At 38.1% G+C, this 23427-nt stretch overlaps 1 protein-coding gene across 1 annotated transcript; it reads left to right on the top strand.

Annotated features, from left to right (window-relative positions):
• Positions 1 to 2082: 2082 nt before the first annotated feature.
• LOC104162851 (photoreceptor outer segment membrane glycoprotein 2) lies at positions 2083 to 13532 on the top strand. The gene is made up of 4 exons (XM_009701681.1): positions 2083 to 2291; positions 6973 to 7641; positions 11583 to 11829; positions 13266 to 13532. The coding sequence occupies exons 2-4, from the start codon at positions 7061 to 7063 to the stop codon at positions 13530 to 13532; spliced, it is 1095 nt and encodes a 364-aa protein (XP_009699983.1). The 5' UTR covers positions 2083 to 2291; positions 6973 to 7060.
• Positions 13533 to 23427: the final 9895 nt, after the last annotated feature.

Genomic DNA, 23427 nt, shown 5'->3' with positions numbered 1-23427 from the left:
ATACAGCAGCACTGCCATCTTCTGCTTGCTTTCTTTCATGCATGCATGCAAAGCAACGACAGGGAAGGTGCATTTTTCTACTCGTAGTTATCTGAGGCAATAACATTTTCTGATACTCAGGAATAACATATGTCTGGGGTTCCACAGATGGGGGGGGCGGTTTCCACACATGACAATTTTCTAGAGAATAGAAAAGGACTGCAGACCTTTGTCCAGGATTTCTAATATATCACATCCCAGCCACAGCAATAGCTCAAAAATCCCAGGCAGATTTGTACGTTTGTGTACCTGTGGTGTCCACAAGGAATATGTTCTACTTGTTGAATATGCTCTGTAGGGTTGATCTGTACACAAATGTACACATTTGAACAGATCTAACATATTCCTTGTGGTCTGCCAGCGTGCAGCAAGTCCAAAGCATGAATGATCCACGTGCATAGGACTAATTAAATGCAGCTGGGGTATATTTGATCATATGCAAGCATTTGTGTGGTCCATATGCAGTAGGTCCAACAGGTCCCAGATGTATCACATATGCTCTTGATCTGAAGTTTTCTGGATGTGCTGTACATCAGCTCACAAGCAAGATAGAAAGCTGGAAGCCCTATTTCAGATATTTTCTTTCAAAAGGTGAAGGTACGGTAAATTATTTTTTTCTGAATTGAAGTTGCCAGCAAAAGGCACATTGAGCCTGTATGGCTCCAGGGACCCCCCTCCTCATCAAGGAAACAGCTCTGTATAAGTTTGCCATATGGTACTAAACGATGCATTGTTGGATGGAGCTTTCAGCATAAACATTAGTTATGAGTTTGATTGTATCAGAAAAAAACTGAAAAGGGAGATAATTTCACTGTATGACTTTATCCTGTTGGGACATGTTCTTGGGGTTTTTCACCCCATGGAGGTACAGTGACAGTGGCAATTACGAGCCTCCCTCTTCCACGCAGTAATGTATGAAATGACTTCTGGCAAGTGAACAAGCCTTAATTGTTTTTTCTTCTTAGAATATTGTAGTCAGATATTCTGGTCTTTGCTTTAATCAAGACTTTGATAGACGGAGTTGCACTGATAACTGATCTTTCACCTTTCCCTGATAATCAGTGTGACAATACTGATGCACGCAGAGAGGTGTCTATCTTTACAAAAGCATGAGACCACAAAGGAGGTGAGCAGGCATATTCCCAGAGTACAGAGTTAGAATCACAGTAATATCGTAGTGTCAGTTTATTGTTTATCATTAGCTAAAAGTTTATGCTTCTGAGACTATCCATATGCATTACAATCCCTGGTGCAGGGCCCCTTGCAGTCAGTCACGTGTGCTCACTGAACTCTCTCTGCTGCGCTGATGTATTATGGACCCTATAGATCAAACCTGGTCCTTCTCAGTGATTCCGTTCTGGTACTAACATTGCCACTAACTTGGTCAATCATTGCAAATTCAGCTTCTTGCCACTACTGTGCCAGTTCAACCCAGCCACGTCCATCCCACAGATTGCTACATGCTGGGCTCAGAAATGCCAGAGGACAAGATGCTTTTGCTGCTGGCTTGGGATAAAGCTTTTAAGAGTCTAGGACAGAGGTTTCTACTAGATTGTTCTTGAACCTGGAAAGCTTCCCAAACCAGAATCTACTGTGAGTCATACAGGATGATCCAATTGCTCTTGGTTACTTGAATTCCTTTCCTGGACATGGTTACAGTCAAAACACAGAGGACAGACAATTCCATCCAAAGCAACAAAATATGGAGTGATGGGTAAGGCACATAATAGTGAATGTAAATTATGATAGCCTAAGATAGATTTTCCCTTCCCGCAGAAGCACAAAGTTTCACTATTCTCATTCTTCTCTCTCTTGGACCCGTATTTATTGTTAAGAACAAATTCAGAACTAATGAAGACATTAGCAGGTACTGAAGAACAGTCTCTGTTGCTCACTAGCCCAAACCTCTGGAGGGTAAACAGGTAAAGAAGTTACTATAAATCCATTTTGTCAGTCAGATCTCAGTTCGCACTCAGTTAATTGGCCTGTTTTGCAGGATTTAACCTGGTGGCATAAGAACCTTGAAATAAATCTCTTAGCTACGATTAGAGATGAAAGAGAGATTAGCACGGGCAGGAGAGTTGAAGTCTTTTTCTCTGTCTCCATTGGTGAGTCAGTGTAAAGACAGAAGAACCACACAGACATCAGGAAATCAGTACTTGAGTCTTCCTCAGGATGCCTGATCCAGGTATTTTCTGCCCTGTATTCAGCAAGTTACTAGTTTCGAGATTGTGTTCAGTCCTCTGAAGCAGGTTAGTGGTCTCTTTTACAATAAGTCACAGATAGGAGCATGTGTATAGTGAAAATGGAAGATATTAGTGAAATTGGTAAGATAAGATGCAGTTTGTTTATGACAAAATTGCAAGACAGATTTCTTTGGACAATTTGCATTTAATAAGTGATGTAGTTAGGGGAATTTGATAGCAAAGGAACAGGTAGGTAGCACCTTGGAAGCAAAAAGCTACCATATGCTGATGGAAGCTGTGTTTGAAGCGAGTTAGACAAAGAAAGCCTGAGAACAGTATCGATAATATGGGAGAGATTTCCACATTTATTGGGCTTCTTCTGTTGAAATATTTCTCCCTTTATAGATCAAAATCCAGCTTGCTGTCCCATAGCTGGGGAAAAAATGTCTGTGTGTATATGCTTCATAACTCTGGAGTGGCTCGTGTGCAATGGCGAGGTGTGTTTCTAAGAACTTTGATAAAGGTGTTTTGTTTCACTGAACTACTTAGGAGCATTTGTGGTTTTATAGCAGCCCACTGCCAAATATAACTTGGAGAAGAACGAGATACATACTGCAGAGCAAGGCAATGACACTTTTAGCTCACAGTTGTACTTCAGTTCTTTCAGCTGGAAGAACTTTCTTCATGATGCTCAAAAAATGCTACCACGCAGCAGTACGCGTGTTGCAATACATCTTATGCTAATAAATATATTCAATACTTCATTGTGAATAATGTTATGGTGTATTTACAAAATTCATTACGATGGGCAGAGAGTCTTCCCATTAAAATAAATTCAGTAACTGTAAAGCATAGGAAAAAATAATCTCAAGAGAAATATCCATGTAGAAGCTGGGAACATAGGAACAGAGTAGGTAAGTTGTTCTTCTGTCCCAGACTCGATGCGCTTAAAGTTTCATGAAAAGCACAGTGTGTTCCCAAGACCCTTTGTGCAATCTCAGTAGATCAGTGACAGCCAGGGTCAGTCAACGAGTGGTCACTGCACTACAACACCACAACACCCAGTCATTCCCCCCCTTTCCTCTGCAGCGTGGTTCATATCAAATAGCAGATCTTATACCCCTGGAGGACTGTGGCGTGGGTACCTCTGTTAGACAAATGTGAATATTCCATGAAATCTGGTCTGATAACAATACTAAAGTTGCATCAAGGAAGCTGGAAATACCATATGAGAGTTACTGGCAGCAAGGACTTGCTAGGAGAATTGCTGTTGCACATAAATTTTTCATTTTTTTAACTTTAGGCATCTGAAAATGAGGGGAGGGAGCTCTATCAGAATAGCTACACGAGACTGAATGTATCCCTGCTTATGGAATTCAGCTTCAAATTTCTTTATGGCTAGAATATGACACAAAGTCTTAAATTTACATCTTCCAAAATCAACAATGCCTCTTGAGTAGATTAATTTTAAGTAAAGTTAGAACTGTTTACAACTTTTGTTCAAAGGTTAAAGCAAAAGGTATTTGGCAAGCAGGGAGTTCTCAGTAACACTGTAACTCTATGTGTGCCTAATAATTTAGAGGCGTGTTGCAAATACCTACATGTATTTCATAGAAATGAACAGTGAGTGATGTGTTCATATAAACTGGCTCTTGAACGTGAACTGCGTATCAGCAGCTAGGAAATTTTGCAACAGATTCTCTACTGTGACCTCTGAGACCCAAGTATCAGGGGCAAATAAACCTATTTGCAGCAGCCATCTACAGCTATTTAAGTGCATGTCATGAACTGCTTAACTGGTGAAGCGATCAAAGATACTGTCTCTCCAGGCTTAGCAGACAGGCTGTCAGCTGAATTCATATGGAGGCTTAATTCTGTGCCAGCAGAGCACGATCTTTTTAAATGAGGTCTGAAGGATACCATAGAAGAATCGTGTGAAGAAAGCGTTGTCATTTTATAAATGACTGTTTTCTGGAACAGGACTGTTTGTACAGAGGTGTCTATCAATAATCAGTATTTCATCACGATAATCAATACAATCATCACAATGTGATCACAATCAATATTCAACCATAACTGATAATCAGCCTTAACAATCATTAAAATTAGGACCTTTTTTTTAAAGTCAGAGAGCTGCTGGCCTCAACACCCTTGGAAATCAAGCCAGTAAGGAAAAATACTGTACATTTTGCAAACTGTTCTGTGTATTCTACAAAAGATATACAGAGGTGAATAGTTTTGAGGGGAATTAGCTTCCTCTGTAAATGCAGGAGAAAATAAATGGAACGTGAATTAATCAGATCTCACAGGCATTAAAATGTTTGAATATTCAAACGCATGAAGATACCTAACTATATCCTAATATGAATGGAACAACCTATTCCTTGCCTGTACAAATAGAATTGATTCCTTCCGACATATACAGATGAAGATGCTGGGATACCATTACCTTTTTAAACCGTGCCGTACAACAATCTGCTTACCCAATGTCAAGCTTCGTTGCAGCTGTGGATCCTTTACTGGGTAGGTGTAGCCCTACTTCTGCACAGCTTGTCTGCAGGTGGATTTCATGCTGTTGTAGCTGATGCCAGTTTGATTTAGATGAAGTTAAGTAGTACAGTCCACTAGCTTAAAAAATATTATACAAGAATAATGCTGCTTATACTTCTTTGTTTCCCCAAATTTACAGGATTACCTTTTATGGTTTATACATGCCATTATATTAGTGGAATTAGATGACTGTATAATCATATAAATACATAGTTGTATAGTAAATGAAAGTTACTAAATTAGTACAAGACCATGCTGAGAGCAGCTTTTCTGGGAGGAAAGGAAGAACAACTCCACACATCTTGCACTTGTTGAGGAAAGGCAATCACAAAGCATCAGAAGCACTGAAGAAGGGTAAAAGTTCATGGTTTGATCCTGAGGTACGGCAGCATAGTTCTCCATCCACATCGTGTACGCTGAAAACACGTTTCTCCAGCTCTAACAGGTTTTAGATCTCAGGTGTTACTAGCTGCTCTCTGCCTGTGATTGTGATATAACTGGAGAGGTGCAAAGGAGAAATTATTAGTAGTGTTGCAGAGAAGCAAGGTTAGAAGTGCTGGGAAAGATGGCATCTTTTCTTAGATCCACTAATAGCTGGGGAAAAGAAGACAGCCCTTGAAACACAGAAGTTCTCCTTCAGCTGTGAAACTCTGAAATATCAGATTTGAAAATCGTGGTGGGGAGGGGGCAGGCAATCTCTCTGAATATATTTTATGCCCATTATAGTGATCTTTGGAGAGAAAAATAAAGTCTGTAGATCACATGGGAAAGTTATTAAAGGACTGTTAATAACATGAGTAGGGGTATCAAAAACAAGCTAATGAAATATACAAACTAGTAAACACATGAGTAGTTTCCTGTAATTTTTCAAATGGTTCCCCTTTAAAAAGATACAGTGGTGTCCCTTGGGCTGCAGAGTCTTCTTCAGAGGGGGGAAGGGAAGCAGTTCCAAGGGGCGGTGAAGAAGTCAGGGTTATTGCAGAAAGTGCAATCAGGAATGAAGTTTAGGATTCTGACTGGAATATGGGGGACTCAGAAAGAAAACCAGTCTACAGGTGGTAGGCGGGTTGGAATAAGGTATGATTGTCACAGCCTCAGGACAAAGGGAAAGACTAAGGAACTTTAGCTGCAGGAGCAGAGGTTAAGACAGTAATGGTGATTCCCTAAGGATTAAATAGGCCTCATGTAATACATCACACTATTCCAAAATCTGGTTTTGAATAAGAACTTTCAGGAAAAAGGAGGGCAAATCAGGTAAAGAAAGAAACAGAGCATCTTAAACTGCTGATTTTTTTTCTTAAGGTGTGAGGATGTTCTGCTTATTTTTAGGTTGATATGTTACTTCACATAAAAATGGTAGTGCTTTTATGCCAGATCAAATGGAAAAATGTGGTGGAGGCTGGTTTGTTCACCAGTAATATAATACAATCAAGGCCACAGCACTTAAAAGTTAATAAAATGTTGAGAATATTTTCTAGAAAACCAACAGAGTCATTGATCACTTAACTATTCATTGAACATTTTGTGTCTGCAGATAACCACAGTCAGTTCTCCCTGCAGCTTTTGCAAGAGTGATCATATCTTAGTAGTATAAGTGTAGGAATAAAATTGCTTTTTGCTAGCAAAATCGTGTTTTACTGCCCATAATTGATGAAATGACTAAAAATACCCATAGGATACCATGCTTCTGGTGCTATTTTCACCTTTTTTTTCCATATGGAAAAAAGGCTTATGTAATTATGCTGTATGTATCTGCTTGTTTGTCCTGCTTGTTCAACTTCTGAATGCAAATCTAAGCATGACACAGTAATCTAAGAATTACAAATTCCTAGAATCATCAAGAAAATACAGGCAACAAGTAGAAGGGAAAGGCATCGTGAGTCTTCTGGAGGGAAAGCCAGCAGATCAGCTCACTTCTAGACATCAGAAAATCTGCACAGAAAATTGCTCTTGACAAAAATCCCTAGGAATCCAGAGTTCGTTGGCTCTACTGTTCACTTGTTTTTAATTGTTCTAGTCTGTCCTTAGAAGTTTGGGGTTTTTTTAAGTGATTCGCATCGTATGAAATTTAAGCAATAAATTTCACTGGGGCACTCCCTTGGTAGGACTCAGAGTGCCTGACGCTGTACAGGAAGTTTTCTCTAGTCTCTATAAATACCAAGACAAACAGACAGTAATCTCTCTCTCTCTCCTTCAGATTTCTACTGCATGCCTCGGATACATGCTGCTAATCAGCTTACGAGCTTTCCTTGACCTACGCTTCTTTTCCTAACGCTGATCTGACTATGGCTGTCCTCAAAGTAAAATTCACCAAAACTAAAAGGGACAAATTGGCCCAGATCTTGTGGATCCTCAACTGGGTTTCTGTACTGAGCGGGATCATTCTCTTCAGTCTTGGCCTCTTTCTGAAAATAGAGATCAAGAAGCGCAATGAAGTGATGGCAAAAGGGGATGTTAACTCTGTCCCCAACATGCTGATCTCTGTAGGAGTCATAGCATGTATCATCAACTTTCTGGGTGGCAAAATCTGCTATGACTGCTCAGATGCCAACAAGTTCTCTCGATGGAAACTAGTTATGCTTCCATACATCGTATGTACCTTCTGTTTTACCTTCTGCATCCTGGTGGGTGCTCTCATGTGCTATACCATGAGGAACGAGCTGGAAGAGTCTCTCTATCTGGGACTGAGGGATGCTATTAAGTTCTATAAGGACACGGACATACCTGGACGATGTTTCTTAAAGAAAACAGTGGATATGTTACAAATTAGATTCCAGTGCTGTGGAAACAATGGCTTTAGAGACTGGTTTGAAATTCAGTGGGTATCTGTTCGTTATCTGAATATGGCTTCCAAGGAAGTTCTGGAGTAAGTATTTACCAGTCATAAACAATTCTAGGAGAAAAACTCATTCAAGAAAGCAAAGTAGATACTAGTTTTTACTGAACCTTTGTCTCAATCAAAAAACTGTAGAATGCCACGTTACTCACAAAATATGCTAACTACATGCAAAATCAAAGTTGCCTTTTGCTAACTTTTTAGGGATGCTAAGCAAAGCAAAGATGTATCTTTCTTTTTTCAATGTGGTGAATTAGCTACCTCAAAATTTCAATTATAGTCAGCTGATAGTGGAAAGAAAAAAAAGGATTGTACTATCAATACATTGCATAGTCAGTCCTAAACACTGAAAGATGTTTCTCCTTCAAGATATTAGATGCTGCAAACCCAGGTTCAAATCTATACGTTCACATGTGAGAAACTGCCAACACCATGTACACTGCATAAAAAAGGAGGAGAAAAACCCTTGAAATTTATTTAGGGTTTCTTTTTGGTGCTGCTTCACATGATACAGCAATTGTGAAATTATATGCTCAAAAAGAAGAGTCTGGTAATACTTATGGACAATAGAAGAGGTAACAATAAAAAATTTTTAAAAGTAGACATTCCAATATGTAAAAATTCTTCTAAAGCTGAAAAAAGTCTTCACTGATGCTGTATATTCCTGGAAAAGACAAACACAAAAAGCTTGACTGGCACTTGTTAAGTGTTCTCTTTTGTTGAACTCAAAAATCAGTGACAATAAAGTCAGGAGAAGGGAGGCCAAAGATCTTGTTTTCACAGAATTTGCAACTTGAAACTGCTAGCATAGCAAAGCATATACAGAACTGCAAATATACCAGAGGACAGGACCTAGGAGAATATGGACAAGAAGATGTCAACATGCATAAGGCAGTTGGCTGTGGAAACAAAGCAAGCTTTAGAACAAGTGTTCTCAAGAGAGAATTTGGAAAGCCACAGTGACACAAAGCAGACTGACCTGAGAGATGTTTCAAATCCTGGTTCTACACTGAAAAGTGACATGACAACAAAGATGGTTCACAGGAACTTAAGAGTAGTATCCTATTGTGAGGACAAAAGTAAAATAAATTGCCCTTTATCTCTGTGAGACATGCAGAAACAGTAATGTTTTACCCAGGGTCTTAGCTAAACTCCGTTTTCTTCGGCAGGGTCACCCATGCTCTGCCATTATTTTGAAAATACACTGTCAGTTAATTTTTGCCTCATGTAGGCAGAAGATGCCAGTGAAATGTGTGTGAGGGAATTACACTGCAGAATTTCTTTTACTGCATATAAATTGGATAATTCCATCTTGATTGCTAGAATCAAAGTTGGTGCTGTATAACCAAATTATATGATGATTTCCAGAAATCTGGTAGAGAAACATTTGATATGAAATCGTTGGAAACAAAGTCCAGCTGGTAATGTCCAGAAAGGATTGAGAAGGAACCAAATATTTTTCTTGGTTTCATCTTGTACTGTATGTCAATTAGTAATTGGTAGATCAAGAGGCAAAGCAGGTGAGGACTCACATACTGTCAACTCACATGTAACCTTTGCAAAACTGAACTTTCTACCTTCCTTCATAATTCTCTTCCCTCCCCTTTCTTCTATATCTGCATTGTCAACACCACAATGTGACAAGAAATGGAGAGAATCAATGGGAACTGTAAGAGGATGAGGCAGGTTACAGCGGTACAATCCTATCATTGCTTTGGTTGGGTAAAAATGTAAAAATCATCTTTTTATATTCTCAAAAGCAAGTTTTGCCTTACAATACCATAACAACTTTGAATTGCAACAACAAATACCAGTGAATGTCTCATTCCCTCAGATCTGTTACGGAGGTCTTCCCTTCTGACAGCACCGAGATACATCATTCTTTTATCTGCCACTAGTAGAGGGAACATGATGGCAGGGGGACATAACCCAAGTCTGGAAACTGCTACTGTTGGCAGGAGAAAGAAGATTCATCTTCATAACATGTGGCAGGAAGAAAAAAATTTAATTAAATTGATGCTTGGGATCAAAAGAAAAGCTGAAGACCCAGTTTAATACATTGTATTTTAACCATTTTAGATGCTGTACTGTATTTGGGTCATGTCACTGAAATACACAGGGTATTTTGCTGACCCAGGTAAAAGCTGCTCTTTCACAATGTGCCAGCCTTCCTCTCCTCCCTCTGTGAGATTTCTTTTCTCCTCTGGCCTTTGAGCCCTCCGTTTTGTACCTCTTTGGCTCCCCCTTCCTCGTTTCCCTCCCAGGGAGTGGTTTTGCCTATGCCTGTTACACTGCTTGCACACTTAAGTCTGGTTTCAGTTGATTATTGGGTTCTTTTGCATTGGTTTCATTCTGTTGCCATTACCAGGAATATCATGGCCACCAAGTGAAGTGCTAGACTTTAAAATGGAGAGGAATGCATGCCTAACCCACTCCCAGGTAGGAAATGGAGATGAACTTCCTGAGTTACTTGGAAAGATCTTTGAGGAAGATATTTTTGACAGAACGTTAAACAAAACAAAACACACCACCACCCGAAAAAAAAAAAAAAGAAAAAAAGAAAAAAAAAGAAAGGAAGGAGGTTGTATTTAGCAGGCACACAACAATAAAATGAAGGCAATTATTCTGCCATCCCACCACAGCCACAAATACTGATCTACCTAGCAGCTTAGGTTTCTTTTGAAGGACACATTTAGTCCCAAAATGCTGGAAGAACACTGGACCGCAGAGTTTCTGCTTCTCCTGTTCACCTGATGAGCTTCTTGTGATGACTTCCTTCCCTTTAATTTGGATCATCTACAGTGGAACAGGAAAATATGATTTGTAAACATTAATAAAGGGGATAAGTTTTCGAAAATATTAAAAATTCTACTATTAGCAAATGGTGAAAGCTGGATATCTAAGAGAAAGTTGTCTTTCGTGTATTCTGGCGCTCTAACAAAGGCTAAAGGGCATAGGCTTCATTAAAACAGGCTATGGTTCTCACCTGTGGGGCTATCTAAGGAAGCAAGCTTTGTGCAATGAGCATGAAAATAGATACAGGCTTACAGGCTACTTCCCCAAAGTGTGAGAGCATCTCTCAACACCTTATACACTCTCCAATGTATGGAAAATCTATTTCTCTGAAGAGTCTGCTTGGAAACAGAAGTCCTCACAAGGATGCACTAGCTGAAGAGCAGGTAATACAAGGAAAATGGATGTCAAAGATTCATTTAACTGTTCCAGAAACTCTTGATTAATCTGAGACTGTGTTCTCTTTCCATCCTATGATTTTTTTTCTCTCCCTCCTATTTCTTTATCTTTCTTCTTCTCCCACTTGTTTTTCTCCTGATCTTATAGGGGAGGGTACGGAATAATTTCAAGCAATAAATACAGTTTCAAAAGTTAGAAAAAGTATAGTTACAAGAAGTAGGAACTCCCTTGTGAATTAGTCTCAAAACACGTGCCAAACCAGCCATTGCACATGGGTACAATGATGAAATGCCAGCAGACAATTTCCAGTGGTTCCTGTCGCATGCAAAGTTGTTCTTGTATTAGGTTCTCTCTTAAGGAATGCTTGTGTTGAAAATCAATCCAGAAGTAGTGAAACACAGGATTTCTAGGGCCATAACTTTGTTTAGAGTTCCACCAGGATAAACAAGTTCAGAAATTGTCTTTAGTATTTTCAGCGCAAAGGTACCTAAAAAGGCAACATCTCCATGAACACTGAATCCACATCTTGCACGCGCACTACTAAGAACCACGTGAGATACTGTGCTGATACCACACTTCAGAAACACAGCAAATGAAAAAAATCTGTTTTCTTGCAGTAGGCAACTTTTCCAGTTGGAAATATATTCCCATCTTCTTTTTGTTACATTGGAGAGACCTACATTGCAGCAGACTTGCATTATATCTTTTTATAAAAATCACAGATGCCATCTGCTGCTGATACCAGATTTGTAATGCTCAAACTTTCTGTCCTGTTGCAGCCGTCTAAAGAGCAATGTTGATGGAAAGTTCTTGGTGGATGGAGTACCCTTCAGCTGCTGCAACCCAAGCTCCCCACGGCCCTGTATCCAGTACCAGCTGACAAACAACAGCGCTCACTACAACTACGATTTTCTGACAGAGGAGCTCAATATTTGGGTGAAGGGATGCAGAGAGGCCCTGCTGGATTACTACACAGCTATTATGAGATCCATCGGTATTGCAGCATTGCTTATTTGGTTGTTTGAGGTAAGTCTCATCAAAATGGTTGGTGTCAGATTAATCAGTCTTCCTGCTGTCTAGGATGGGAAACAACTACGGTGTAACACACAAGAAGTGCCTCAGTATCTAACAAAGTGCACAAGCACTTCCAGAATGTTGTAGGACTTCCTTTAGTACAGACAAATTTCTCAAAGTCCCCAGAGCAGAAGCAAATCTCATTGAAGATGAGAACTATTAGAAATGATGTATGAAATTCTGCATACTTAGAGAGCTTTTCAATAGACTATGGCATGTTCCCTTCCCTGAAGCATTTATGGGATCAGATACAAGATAATATGTGCAGTGACACAACTGGAAGGAAATTAGGTGAGAAGGTCTAAGGATTGTTTTAAGTCAGTTTTAACAAAGAATATAATAATGTGAGCAGACCTTTAGATGAATACATAAATTCTATTTATAGTAAAAATTGAGCCTCCTTTTTGCATTACATAGCTTCGCCACATTGATAGTACTCGTCAACATGGCATACCTTTTTACATGTAGATTAGACTACTTACTATGCAATCAAAATCAGCATATCACAGGCAAGCATATACACCCGCAAAGATGCGGTCTTTCTGCTGGCATCTGTAAAGAAAGTTGTCTGGATGTTGTCATCTGCAGGTAAAGGACCCCTCAATGGCATAGACTAAAATACAGTTTTCTTCCCTTTTTAATAAGTTTTAGTTTTCTGCTTATTGCTGTATTGCATAAATATTAGCACTATAATTAAAACAGTTCACAAGAGTCCTCAAGCAGTGCTAGATGGGGCGGTGGTGCCAGAAACAACAGGCCTTTGGCAGCACATGAAAAAGCTGTGAGACGGCTCTCTGTGCTCTCTTAAATATTGACAAGCTGGGCACGCTGATCTTGATTCCAACAGAACTATGAAAGCGGGGCTTTTTCCTAAACTTACCCTTGAGCCTCTACTACAAGCCATCCTTCTTAATTTTAATGCATTGGCATGTAGGATGCACGTGGCTTACATACGAATGATTAAACTCCTTAGAGGAAATAGAGATTTAATCAAGGTCAGTGGAAAAAAATCCACAGAAATTAACACACTATGATTTAAGTTTTTTTTCCCAGTGACTGATGGTTCCATTAATTGATTATCCGTTCTACATCAATTACTTGTAGTCTCTGAGGCTGCAGTGTTCCCGAGTAATTCCAGGAACGTGCAAGTGGGAATGCTACCTGAAGAATGGAGAGAGAATCAATCAATCTCTCCCTGATATTTTTCTTTCTAAAAAAATGTAATTAATTGGGAGAGTGGTTAGATATATTGCTGGGATAAAAAATTTATCTGCTTTACTCAATATTTATTATTAGGTCTGTAAATACACAAGTCAGAAAGCTGACTTAGTGGTAGGATTGAGGCTGTAATTTGAACTCTCTGTTTAACCATTAACTGTTTATTACAGCTCTCTGTACTTATTGGTGTCCGGTACCTACAAACAGCAATGAAGAATGTCCTTCTGCTAGGAGATTTGGAGGGTGAATCAGATGGTTGGTTACTAGAAAACAGCTTTGTGGAAACTGCCAAATACAACATCAGTATCATTAAGAACCTCGGCAAAGCCAACCAGATCTCCACTGTCTCAGGCATGAACGACCCCAATATTGATGTTCAAAACACAAACTGTGGCAAAAACAATATTACAACAAAATCTATCCCAGCAGCTAGCTAGGCAAGTCTTCAAAGAAATAACATAATAAGTGTAGCTTTGACATATTACAGTCTTACAGTTACCAGATTTTTCACTGGTGGGGAAAAAAAAGGTAGAAAACCTAATAAGACAATTGAACAAACCACAGACTGCACACTGCACAAAACAAACTGGTGGAATTTCCCCCACTTTCTCTCCCTTGCTTACATACTTCTGTCATGGTCTGAATATGTCAGAAAAATCATTATGCACAAGCAAATGTTCCAGATAGGATGGGTCTACATCTACTAACATACAGATTGGTCTACTATGTACCAAAGTTTGTCATTACTGTCATTACATCTACAGAAATTCCAGCAGCAGGGAAATACCAAAAGACATTATTACAAAGGATAAATAGATTCTTAAAAAAAAAAAAAAAAAAAAAAGGAGAGACAGACAAAAACTGTGAAATGAAAGCTCTGTTAGTCCAAGTTAGGTTAGGGAAAATTTTAGCCCAATCATACATATACTGCAGCCTTTCTAAAAGAACCTGCTAGTTAAGTGAAATTGAGTTGAAGTCAATGAAAGTTAGCATAATACATTTCACTTTTTTTTTTTTTCCAAAATAGTTTGAAGTATCTCTTCATCTTTCCCCCTCCATAGTTTAGAGAAAGCCAGCTGCCATACTTCCCTGAAAGTCAATGTGTACTGCTGAAAGGAGTTCTCTGCTCAAGAAAACTAATCGACAGCTCATGCCAGGATATTAAAAATTCCAAGTAGCATGTGATAGCACAAGTTTAAAAACATGCAGATACTTCCCATAAAAAAAATACTGATGATCTTAGATGTTTAAAAGCTCCTAATTTCAAAAGTACTTACATAGATCCAGGGGCTGGAGGATAAGACATTATTTGGAACGAATGAAGGCAAAGATAGACTGACAGATCTCCCATCACGTTCCTAGTATGGTGCTCAGGAACTTTGTCAATGCGTGGAGTGAAAGCCTTCTACACCCAAGACACTTACAGTTACAGGATGGCCTGTGACTGTAATTCATCATTAATAGTAAGCAGGAAAAACTTACCGATACAGAGTAGAGGATAAAAGACCAAATAAAACATTTTACTTGTTACTGTTATGAATAATACATTGTTTGAATATAACTTTGGACAGCTTGTGCATTCTTTGTATTATAATCATGTAAAAGAAGTTGTATCACTGAGACATTCAAAGCAGAACTATTCCTGCTTTTGAAATTGTGCAAAAGTAACAGTAAAAATTCCTTTACCTGTCTAAACAATGTTGTTTTCTAAAACACTAGAATAAGCAAGAACTATACTGTAAGAATATATTGTAAATAAAGTGTGTGATGTAAAAATCTGTACCGTAATTCAAGCAGGCTATATGCATGATCATAATTTCAAATGCAATTGCTTCACTGCTTAAAATTTTAGGCCTATATTTAAGTATGTTAAAAATAAAAATGGACAGATGGGGTCCATCTGCAATAGTAGCCTGTAGCAGATGTTTTGCAAAAGGCACGCAAGAGGCAGGACCATCAGAAAATAGTTCTTTCCCTGACAAAGCCTCCTAACTTCCAGGAAACAGCAGTTTGGGACTTGGTGTGACAAAGAGGGTATTTGTATCACTGTGTTTTAATAAATCTCAGTGGGCATTTTTTTCTATGAATTTGCATAGTATTTTTTTTAAACCCATTTGTGGTTTTGATATCCAAAACCCTTATGACAATGAGCGTCAGACTTTGTTTTCTTACAATTCAATTCTGCATTGTTTGAAAAACTGCTTCTCTTTGCTTGTTGTCTCCCTGACAACTTGATCAGGTATCCCCTAATTCTTGCTGTAAGAGGTAGCTGATGGTCATTCCTTATTTATTCCCTCCATGTCATTCCCAATTTTACAATCCTCTGTTATTCCAAGTTGAAGAATTTGCTATTTAACCTTTCCTTCTACGGAAGTTTTTTCACATCTTTTGTAATTTTCATCACTCATCTTCATTTATTATTTTCAAATTAACAACACTGTGTAAAGCTGAAGAGATCATGAACTAGACAGGTCTTCTGTCCTTTTCCTAAGAATTCCTATCATTGCTTGCCCTTTTGACTGTTTCTAAGCATTGAGATAACATTTTCACAGAACTGTTCATAAAAATACTATGAATATCTTTGACATGAATATATATCTGGGGGTGCTGGTCAACAGCAGCTCAACAGGAGTCAGCAGCAAGCCCTGGCAAAGCCCCATTCTGAGGTGTGCATCAAACACGCCATCACCAGCCGGTAGAGAGAGGGGATCATCCCGCTGTATTCAGCCTTGGTGCGGCCTCACCTGGAGTACTGTGTGCAGTTGTGGGCCCCAGGATTTAAGAAGGATGTGAAGGTCCTTGAATGCATCCAGGGGAGGGCAACAAAGCTGGTGAAGGGCTGGCGGGCATGGCCTGTGAGGAGCAGCTGAGGACTTTGGGCTTGCCCAGCTTGGAGAAAAGAAAACCGAGGGGCGACCTCATTGCTCTCTGCAGCTTCCTGAGGAGGGGACATGGAGAGGGAGATGCTGAGCTCTTCTCCCCGGGATCCAGTGATAGGACGCGTGGGAATGGTTCAAAGCTGCACCAGGGGAGGTTTAGACTGGTCATTAGGAAGCATTTCTGTACCAAGAGGGTGGTCAAACACTGGAACAGGCTTCCTAGAGAGGTGGTCAATGTCCCAAGTCTGCCAGTTTTTAAAAAGCATTTGGATAACACCCTTAACAACACACTTTAACTTTTGGTCAGCCCTGAATTGGCTCTTGTAGGTCCCTTCCAACTGAAAAAGTCTAGACTAGTCTATTGCAAGATGTTAGTTTTTGCATAGCTACATTAATTTTCATTTACCAAAACTGAATCTTCTGTTACTATCCAGCCACTAAGTTTCGTAACAGCCTCCTGAAAATATTCAAAATAAGCTTTTTTATGGAATATCTTTGTATCATTAGCAGAATTTGCCACTTTACAATTCCCTTTTTCAGATCACTTTTGAAAATGCCGAAAAAAACCCCACTCAGATTTCTGTGGATCTCAGTTGCTAACCTTCTTCCATTGTAAAAATATACCATTTATTCTTTTACTTTGCTGCTGATTTGAACCAGATCTCCCTTTTTATCTCATGACAGCTTCTTCTAATTCTATGAGTTAGTTGGAGGACTCTATTCATATTTTGAAGTCTACATTATTACTGACTGGCTCAATATCCTCACATCACATTCATTAACTCCTTCAAAGAATTAGATTTGTAAGCTGAGAGCTCCTTTTACAAGAACTATGTTGACTCTTCACTTTGCACTGCATTTACCTATGTCTCTAATTCTGTTTATTTCAATCACTTTGTCCAGTGTGGAATTAAACTTAACTGGTGCATTATTCCTTCAACCATTTCTGAGAGCCAAAAATATTACTTCTGCATCGCAGTCTGTTGTGGCGGTGGTGTTGCAGAACACCGAGCACAACAGCATCCTGAGCCTTACCAACAGCACTAAAATTAGCCAATACATACCAGAAGAGAATTAACACAGAAAGTTGTAGTATCTTAAGAGATCAAGAAGAAAGACAGTCATGTACTACAAATTAATCACACTTTGCAACAGAATATGATTTTTTAAAACTGTAATTTTTTTTTTCAGATGAGTATGCAAAGTGCCACATGTGTCAGTCAATAGCAATCACTTCCTGAACACAATTTTAGTCCATCTACATTTGGACAAACAGTTCTAGACTGCTCAATATCCAAAAGGCGTAAGATAATCAGAAATAACTCAGAGAAAACCAGAAATTATTTCTGTAGATTTGTTTCACTAGGAAAAGTTGAATGAACTGGACTAAGAATATGCAAATCTTAAAAAATAAAACGCTTTAAAAAATAAAGTGAGGAATCCAGCATGATGAAAATAGTTGTAACACAGGAAATAAGAGTATAATTTAAAAAAAAAAAAAAAAAAAGAGAGGGAAATCTTACTCCATGTTTTAAGAAATATTTTCTAATAGCAAAATGCATCTACGTGTAGAAGCAGATGAAACCTGACATTTCGTTTTGCACGATTTAAGAATCTCTCTGTCAACTATTTAGCTTGCAGAATTAGAAGAGCTGTGAGCTTACTCTTTTGATAACTCTCTAGTTGAGGTCCTGAGGCCCTTGAACGATAGATTTGTCAGGAATCTGCTCTGAAAAATAGATTTGGAGAGAAGAGTGAACTAAAATGATCATCCAGCCTGAGCTTCTCTGTAAAGACAAAGAAATTTCATGCAGTAGTTGCTGTAACACATTAGCATGAAGAGCAGAGGCATAACTGTCTGGCTACGCATTTTTCCTGGCCTCCACACAGCTCATTTACTTTCATATGAGGAGAACACATTCTACCATAAAAGACCAGTTAATATTTGGAAAGTTAACCTTTGTCTCTCAGCCAGCTGCCAAAAACTGCAGCCGTGGCTAGCAATGTGATCACTTGTGAAATTAATTGAGTACAAGCATACATTTCACAGGGAACAGTTGTCATCTTGACTATTACCAGCAATTACTTAGTGATTAGATTGTTCATTTCTATCCTGTACAGGCAGATTTCCCATTGATACAGATATATTACAAAAAGATGACAGTTCATTTCACAGCAATGAGGATAAAATTTACTTTTTTAAATAAATGCTTTCTTCTTTGCTTTGTATGTATTAGTTTCCTCAGACAGTGGAAGTGCACCCTACATATGTGGCTTGCTTTACAGCACCTGTCAAAATAGTTTGGGTTTTCTGGAGTATTTAACATTATAGCCACTGGATCAAGAAAACAAATTCAGGTACAGCACAGACTCCATCTTTAATTCTCTGTAATTTATAAAGACAAAGATGGCATTAGCAAGCCAAGCCTTTAAGCCGGAGCATCTGCTCAGATACAGAAATAAATACGATTTGGGGGACACTTCTTATCCTATTTGTTATTAATGCTTAATCCAGTCCGAATTAATAACAATAGGTTCGCACAACAGCAACTTTCAGAGTAACTAACTCACCTATGCATTAAAACTTCTTCTTTATGAAGTTCCTCATTAAAAAAAAAAAAAGGAAGCATTTTAATGTTCAGTTTCTGGTGAAGGCACTATGACAGTTCCTGCCGGAATTGCAATTTTTTTTTCTTTAAACTTTCTGATTACCACTGAAAACACTTGCTCTACATTGATCATAAAGATAATTATTAAGAAATATACAAATACAGCATGTTTAGAGTTTCATTTATATTAAAATAAATGAACACAGAACATTTCCTTAGCCGCTAGAAACCTCCCTTCTGCAAACTGTTTTTATTAAATTACATGCAATCATGCAGTTCTCTACAACACAAGATTCATGACACTTAAAATCCTACAAATAATTTGATACACATGTGCTTTGTATCAGTTTCCCACTATGGGGGAGCACTTTAGGCTCTGCATGCGGTACTCTGGTTTAGTGAAGAATCATAAAGATGTGAAGCTCATCGGACAGAGGTGGAGTCCTTATTTATGAGCAGACCATCACTTAAATGGATGATTTTGTCCTGCTCCGGTATGTCAATTAACTCAGGCAGACTGCCTGGAGTACGAAAGTCGAATTGCTCAATGAAGTTTTGTGTAAGTCTGAATTGGGCAAATAAATATTCCTAGATCATCTGCAGTATCATGAGATTGAGATACATTGGTTTTGCCACTTTCACTAAAGGTCAGCATGATTCACAGAAAGAAAAATGGGATGAAAGAAGCTTGGAGGCTTTTTATCACCTAGAGTGGATTATTCCTCAGGCTGCCATGGTTATGTTCTGGATAACTTTCAAGCAGAAACTCTGGTACATTGGGATGACCTCTCTCCAAGCACTGGACTGCATCTCAATACTTGTACCCAAAGAGGATAATATTACATTTCAGGCACTATTAAGAGGAAGGAGACATAAGGTTCTGCAGTCTGCTGAAAAAGACTAACCACAGATATTCACAAATATAGCAAAGAATCGAAATGATCACAAAATTCACAGTCCCCACTATCTGCTTCACAACATTTCCTTGAAGCTTGTTCACTCAAGCGTGAAGCCTACAAATCTCCTAAAATTAACTCTGATGGATTCTAAGTTGTTTGACAACCTGTAATTAAATGGCACAAACTATACTTCTTTTTTGACACTGATCTCATGAACAATACACAGAAATAAAAAGAAAACTCGAAGTCCAGTTTTAATGTTTCATGTTTAACTTTATACCTCCTCTTACTCACCATTACACAAAATAACATACATAATCCCTCTGAATTTCAGCTTGCTCTCCTTCAATGCATACTTCCTTTACACAGCTGCTCTTTTATGTACACTTTCAACCATACTGAATGTAAGTTTAGAGAAGTGTAGCTAGGATTAGAAATACTGGGTTGGAAACACTCGTATAGGAGTGGATTTTCATTATTGTCCATTTGTTTTCTGTATCAACCCCCAAATTTAGCCTGCCTACAAAACACAGACAAAAACCAAATAAACGAAATTGTGCCACAGAAATTAAACAACTTTCATTTTTGAAGAAAGTATCTTTGAAGGTCTTGTCAAGTAATAGGTTAAAAGAATCTAAGTAACAAACTTCAGATGTTGTATCACGAATCTGACTAGTTAACAATACAGATTATTCAAGGATACTGTCTAGAAAATAAAGTGGATTTCAACCACAAAGCAAAGCATTTGATGGCCAAAATCCTCCTCTATATAATTTTGTACATCTGTACATTGGACCTTGAGGTTCTTACTATGCAAGAGATGGTGCTGATATTTTGTTCTTTTTTCCTAACAAATGGCCACCTCCTCCTAGTGTTCTTCAAAACATTTTTGCTAGTAGGCTTTAATCTATCTTTCTTTACCTTTTACCTTTTCAGGAATTGCTTCTTGAAAAAAAACATTTGCTTTACTAAGAATAAGCATACAGAGCAACACTATTAACACCCAAACTCTGTAAGCTTAATGGTGCCCAAAGCTACAACAAAGCAGCGAGAAAGAGATGATAGCCAGCAGTTCGTAACATAAGGGGCAAGAAGTACTGGCCATTTCTATGTAAAAGATTTCTTGGCTGTTTGCTTAGCTCTGTAATAAAACACTTTTTTTTTTTTTTTTAGTATGTATCACACAGCATGTTACACCAACACCACAAACTTTCCCTTTCTAGTGGTTAACTATCCGACAGACAGTACAGACAGTTCTTCTTTGAGAAGCTACAAAACCACAATCACTCAACTAACCAGTTTAAGGACATCTAAATAGTAAATTCTGTACTTAAGTCTTCTTTTACAAATTGAGGTAGACACTGCAGGAATTTGCACCTGTAAAACACTAGGACAAGTTTCAAGTGGAATATTTCTTTAAATAATAAAAAGTGTGCCACCATCACTAACTGGTACAATGATGACATGGACTACAGGGATAACTGGTATTGTTTACCACCCATTTACTAACTCTTCTCCTTTTCCATACTGACAGATGCTTCTGTAATGCTCTTGGAAAACGAACTGTGAAGTGTCAAAGCACCTTGAAAAAAAAAATGAATAATCTATGAGAAGTTACTTTATTTCCTTTTTTTAAATATACATATACAAGATATTTTATTTCAAAAGCACAAGAACATTATACAAGTTTCAAATTTACATTTTTGCAATTGAAGATACCAATATGTGCATTATCAAATAACTCCTTCTGCCAGCCTGGATGGAACAGAAATCAGTGGCATAAGCATCTTGCGATCACTAAATACAGATTATACTCACAGTGAACAAAACTGCATAGTAATTTATGAAATGAAAGATGACCATGCTAGTCAGTGAATGATATGGGAGTCCATTTGCTAAATTAGTATGTGCAAACGTACAGAAAGATGCAGCTTTCCTCTCCCACTTCTTCAGCTACAGAGAAATTTCTAGAGCTTTAAACATGAGCTCACCTGCTCAGACCAGCTCCTGTCCTTATGTGCTACAGTTCAGACAGAAAACAAAATAAAGTGATCTCACTGCATATTTGATAACGGAATTTTTGTATCAGTGAAGTGCAAGGTAACTGAAAGTTTCTGATAAATGAATAGGTAAATATCTATCAGAAGGAAACAGTAAGTGAATACAGATTTGGTATCAATGAGGCATATATTTGCTAGTCTTAATCCAATATTTTTGTTGGTAGGAAGTGTTTTGAAGACCTTAGATATTGCCAGCGCATGCAAGTTTTCATGACAACTGTTTTTCTAAATTAAGTATGCATTTCAAATACATTTCAGAAAAGACTAACAGAATTAATGTTTGTCTTTAAAGAGTTTCATATTCAGGTTTAAAATCTGAAAGATTCAAAATAAGGAGAATGGTCTTAATTGCAAGAAACAGAATACCTGTAAAATATACCAAAGCGAACTATTTTTATCACCAGGGAAGGATTATAGCAAAAGTTATAAAAAAGTATTCGAAATGAGAACAATATTTGAGTTCATTGGTATTCCATTTTTAGATGAGTTATGGTGCTGTTCAGTGCACTCATACGTACTCTAAAATCTTTAAAAAACTAGGAGAACAATGATACTTAAATCTAAATCATTATTTGTGATTCTACTATCTCTCATACCATCAGTAGCCAAAAAAAAAAAACAACAAAAAGAAATCATACAAAAACACACTCTGAGACATTAATTTGAAAACCTCCCCTTGCAAGCCTTATTAAAATGACACAAAAGAATCCAAATAGCAAAGGGGCACAGAAATTTACAGTACTGACAACTTCAAACTTTCACACAGAAATGAGATTTCCTGGAAAAGTATTTTTACCCATCACATTACAAATTCTCTCACGTATACTAAGGTTGAAATTCGGGAAACAGAACAACAAACATTTAGAACTGAAGCACAATCACATACCATTGAGAGAGAGTTCAATCACAATGTACTATTAACTACTGAAGGGCAAAGAGACAGACTTAGCCACCTTTTTTTCCCTTTGCTGCTCTAACTGGCATTAAACCACTGAACATGCCCCCCAAAACACATGATTTCATTTACGCAGGCAGGGCTCCAAACAACAGTGACAGAGGATGAAGAGTGGAAAATTCCACAAATATGGGCAAAACCACCTTATTTCTGATTCTAAAACTTGCTGCTTTTGGGCCTTGATTTTAGTCCAGTGATAGCTTTGAAAGTCTTCTACTTTACTGAAGTCTCTGGCTCTTATATAACTTGCAGAGCTACACTACACTACAACTACCTAACAGTATTTTCATGTTTGGTTCTCAGGGAAAATCTTAGAAGACAAACAGCAAAAGAAACCACAACTCAGCCAAATGCTGTAGCCTTAGACCTCTTGGGATGTACAACATTAATAGAGAACAAATTCATTAGATAAAGTGCAGTTCTGGTAATACAAAAAGCATGGACTTTATTTTTTGATGCAACAAGCAAGATGGTAATTCCCCCATGCACTTTCTATCCCACACTTCTCCTTTGAAGAGTTCATTAATGAAAACTCTTCATTAAATCCCAGGATATAGCTGAATGCAGACTTTTTCTGTACAACTTAATGTTTGCTGTACTTGTTGCTACAGATTACTAAAGGCCTGGCACCACTTCCTCTCCAATACTATGCCACAGATCTTGACCTATTGAAAAGCTTCACTAAGCTTGGGAAAAGAACCCAGAAAGAAAGTAAAGGAGGTTTTTTCCATAGCAACACCATTTAGGTATATTCTCAAGGCATGGAAGAGACAGAAACGTGGTATGTGCCCTGAAGCACAGCGTTTGGGAAGCTGTCCTCATCAAAACATGTGAAACAATTACAACTTCTCAAAAAAGTGGAAATATTTATGGACCTGAATGTTTTCCTTTTTTTGAGGGGGTGGGGGCAGGTGGGGGGAGGGGGAGGAA

Source organism: Cariama cristata, unplaced genomic scaffold, assembly GCF_000690535.1.
Source record: "Cariama cristata isolate BGI_N322 unplaced genomic scaffold, ASM69053v1 scaffold19076, whole genome shotgun sequence".
In the NCBI taxonomy this organism is placed as follows: domain Eukaryota; kingdom Metazoa; phylum Chordata; class Aves; order Cariamiformes; family Cariamidae; genus Cariama; species Cariama cristata.
The sequence above is the reverse complement of the archived record's forward strand: the minus strand, read 5'-3'. Positions and strand labels throughout refer to the sequence as shown.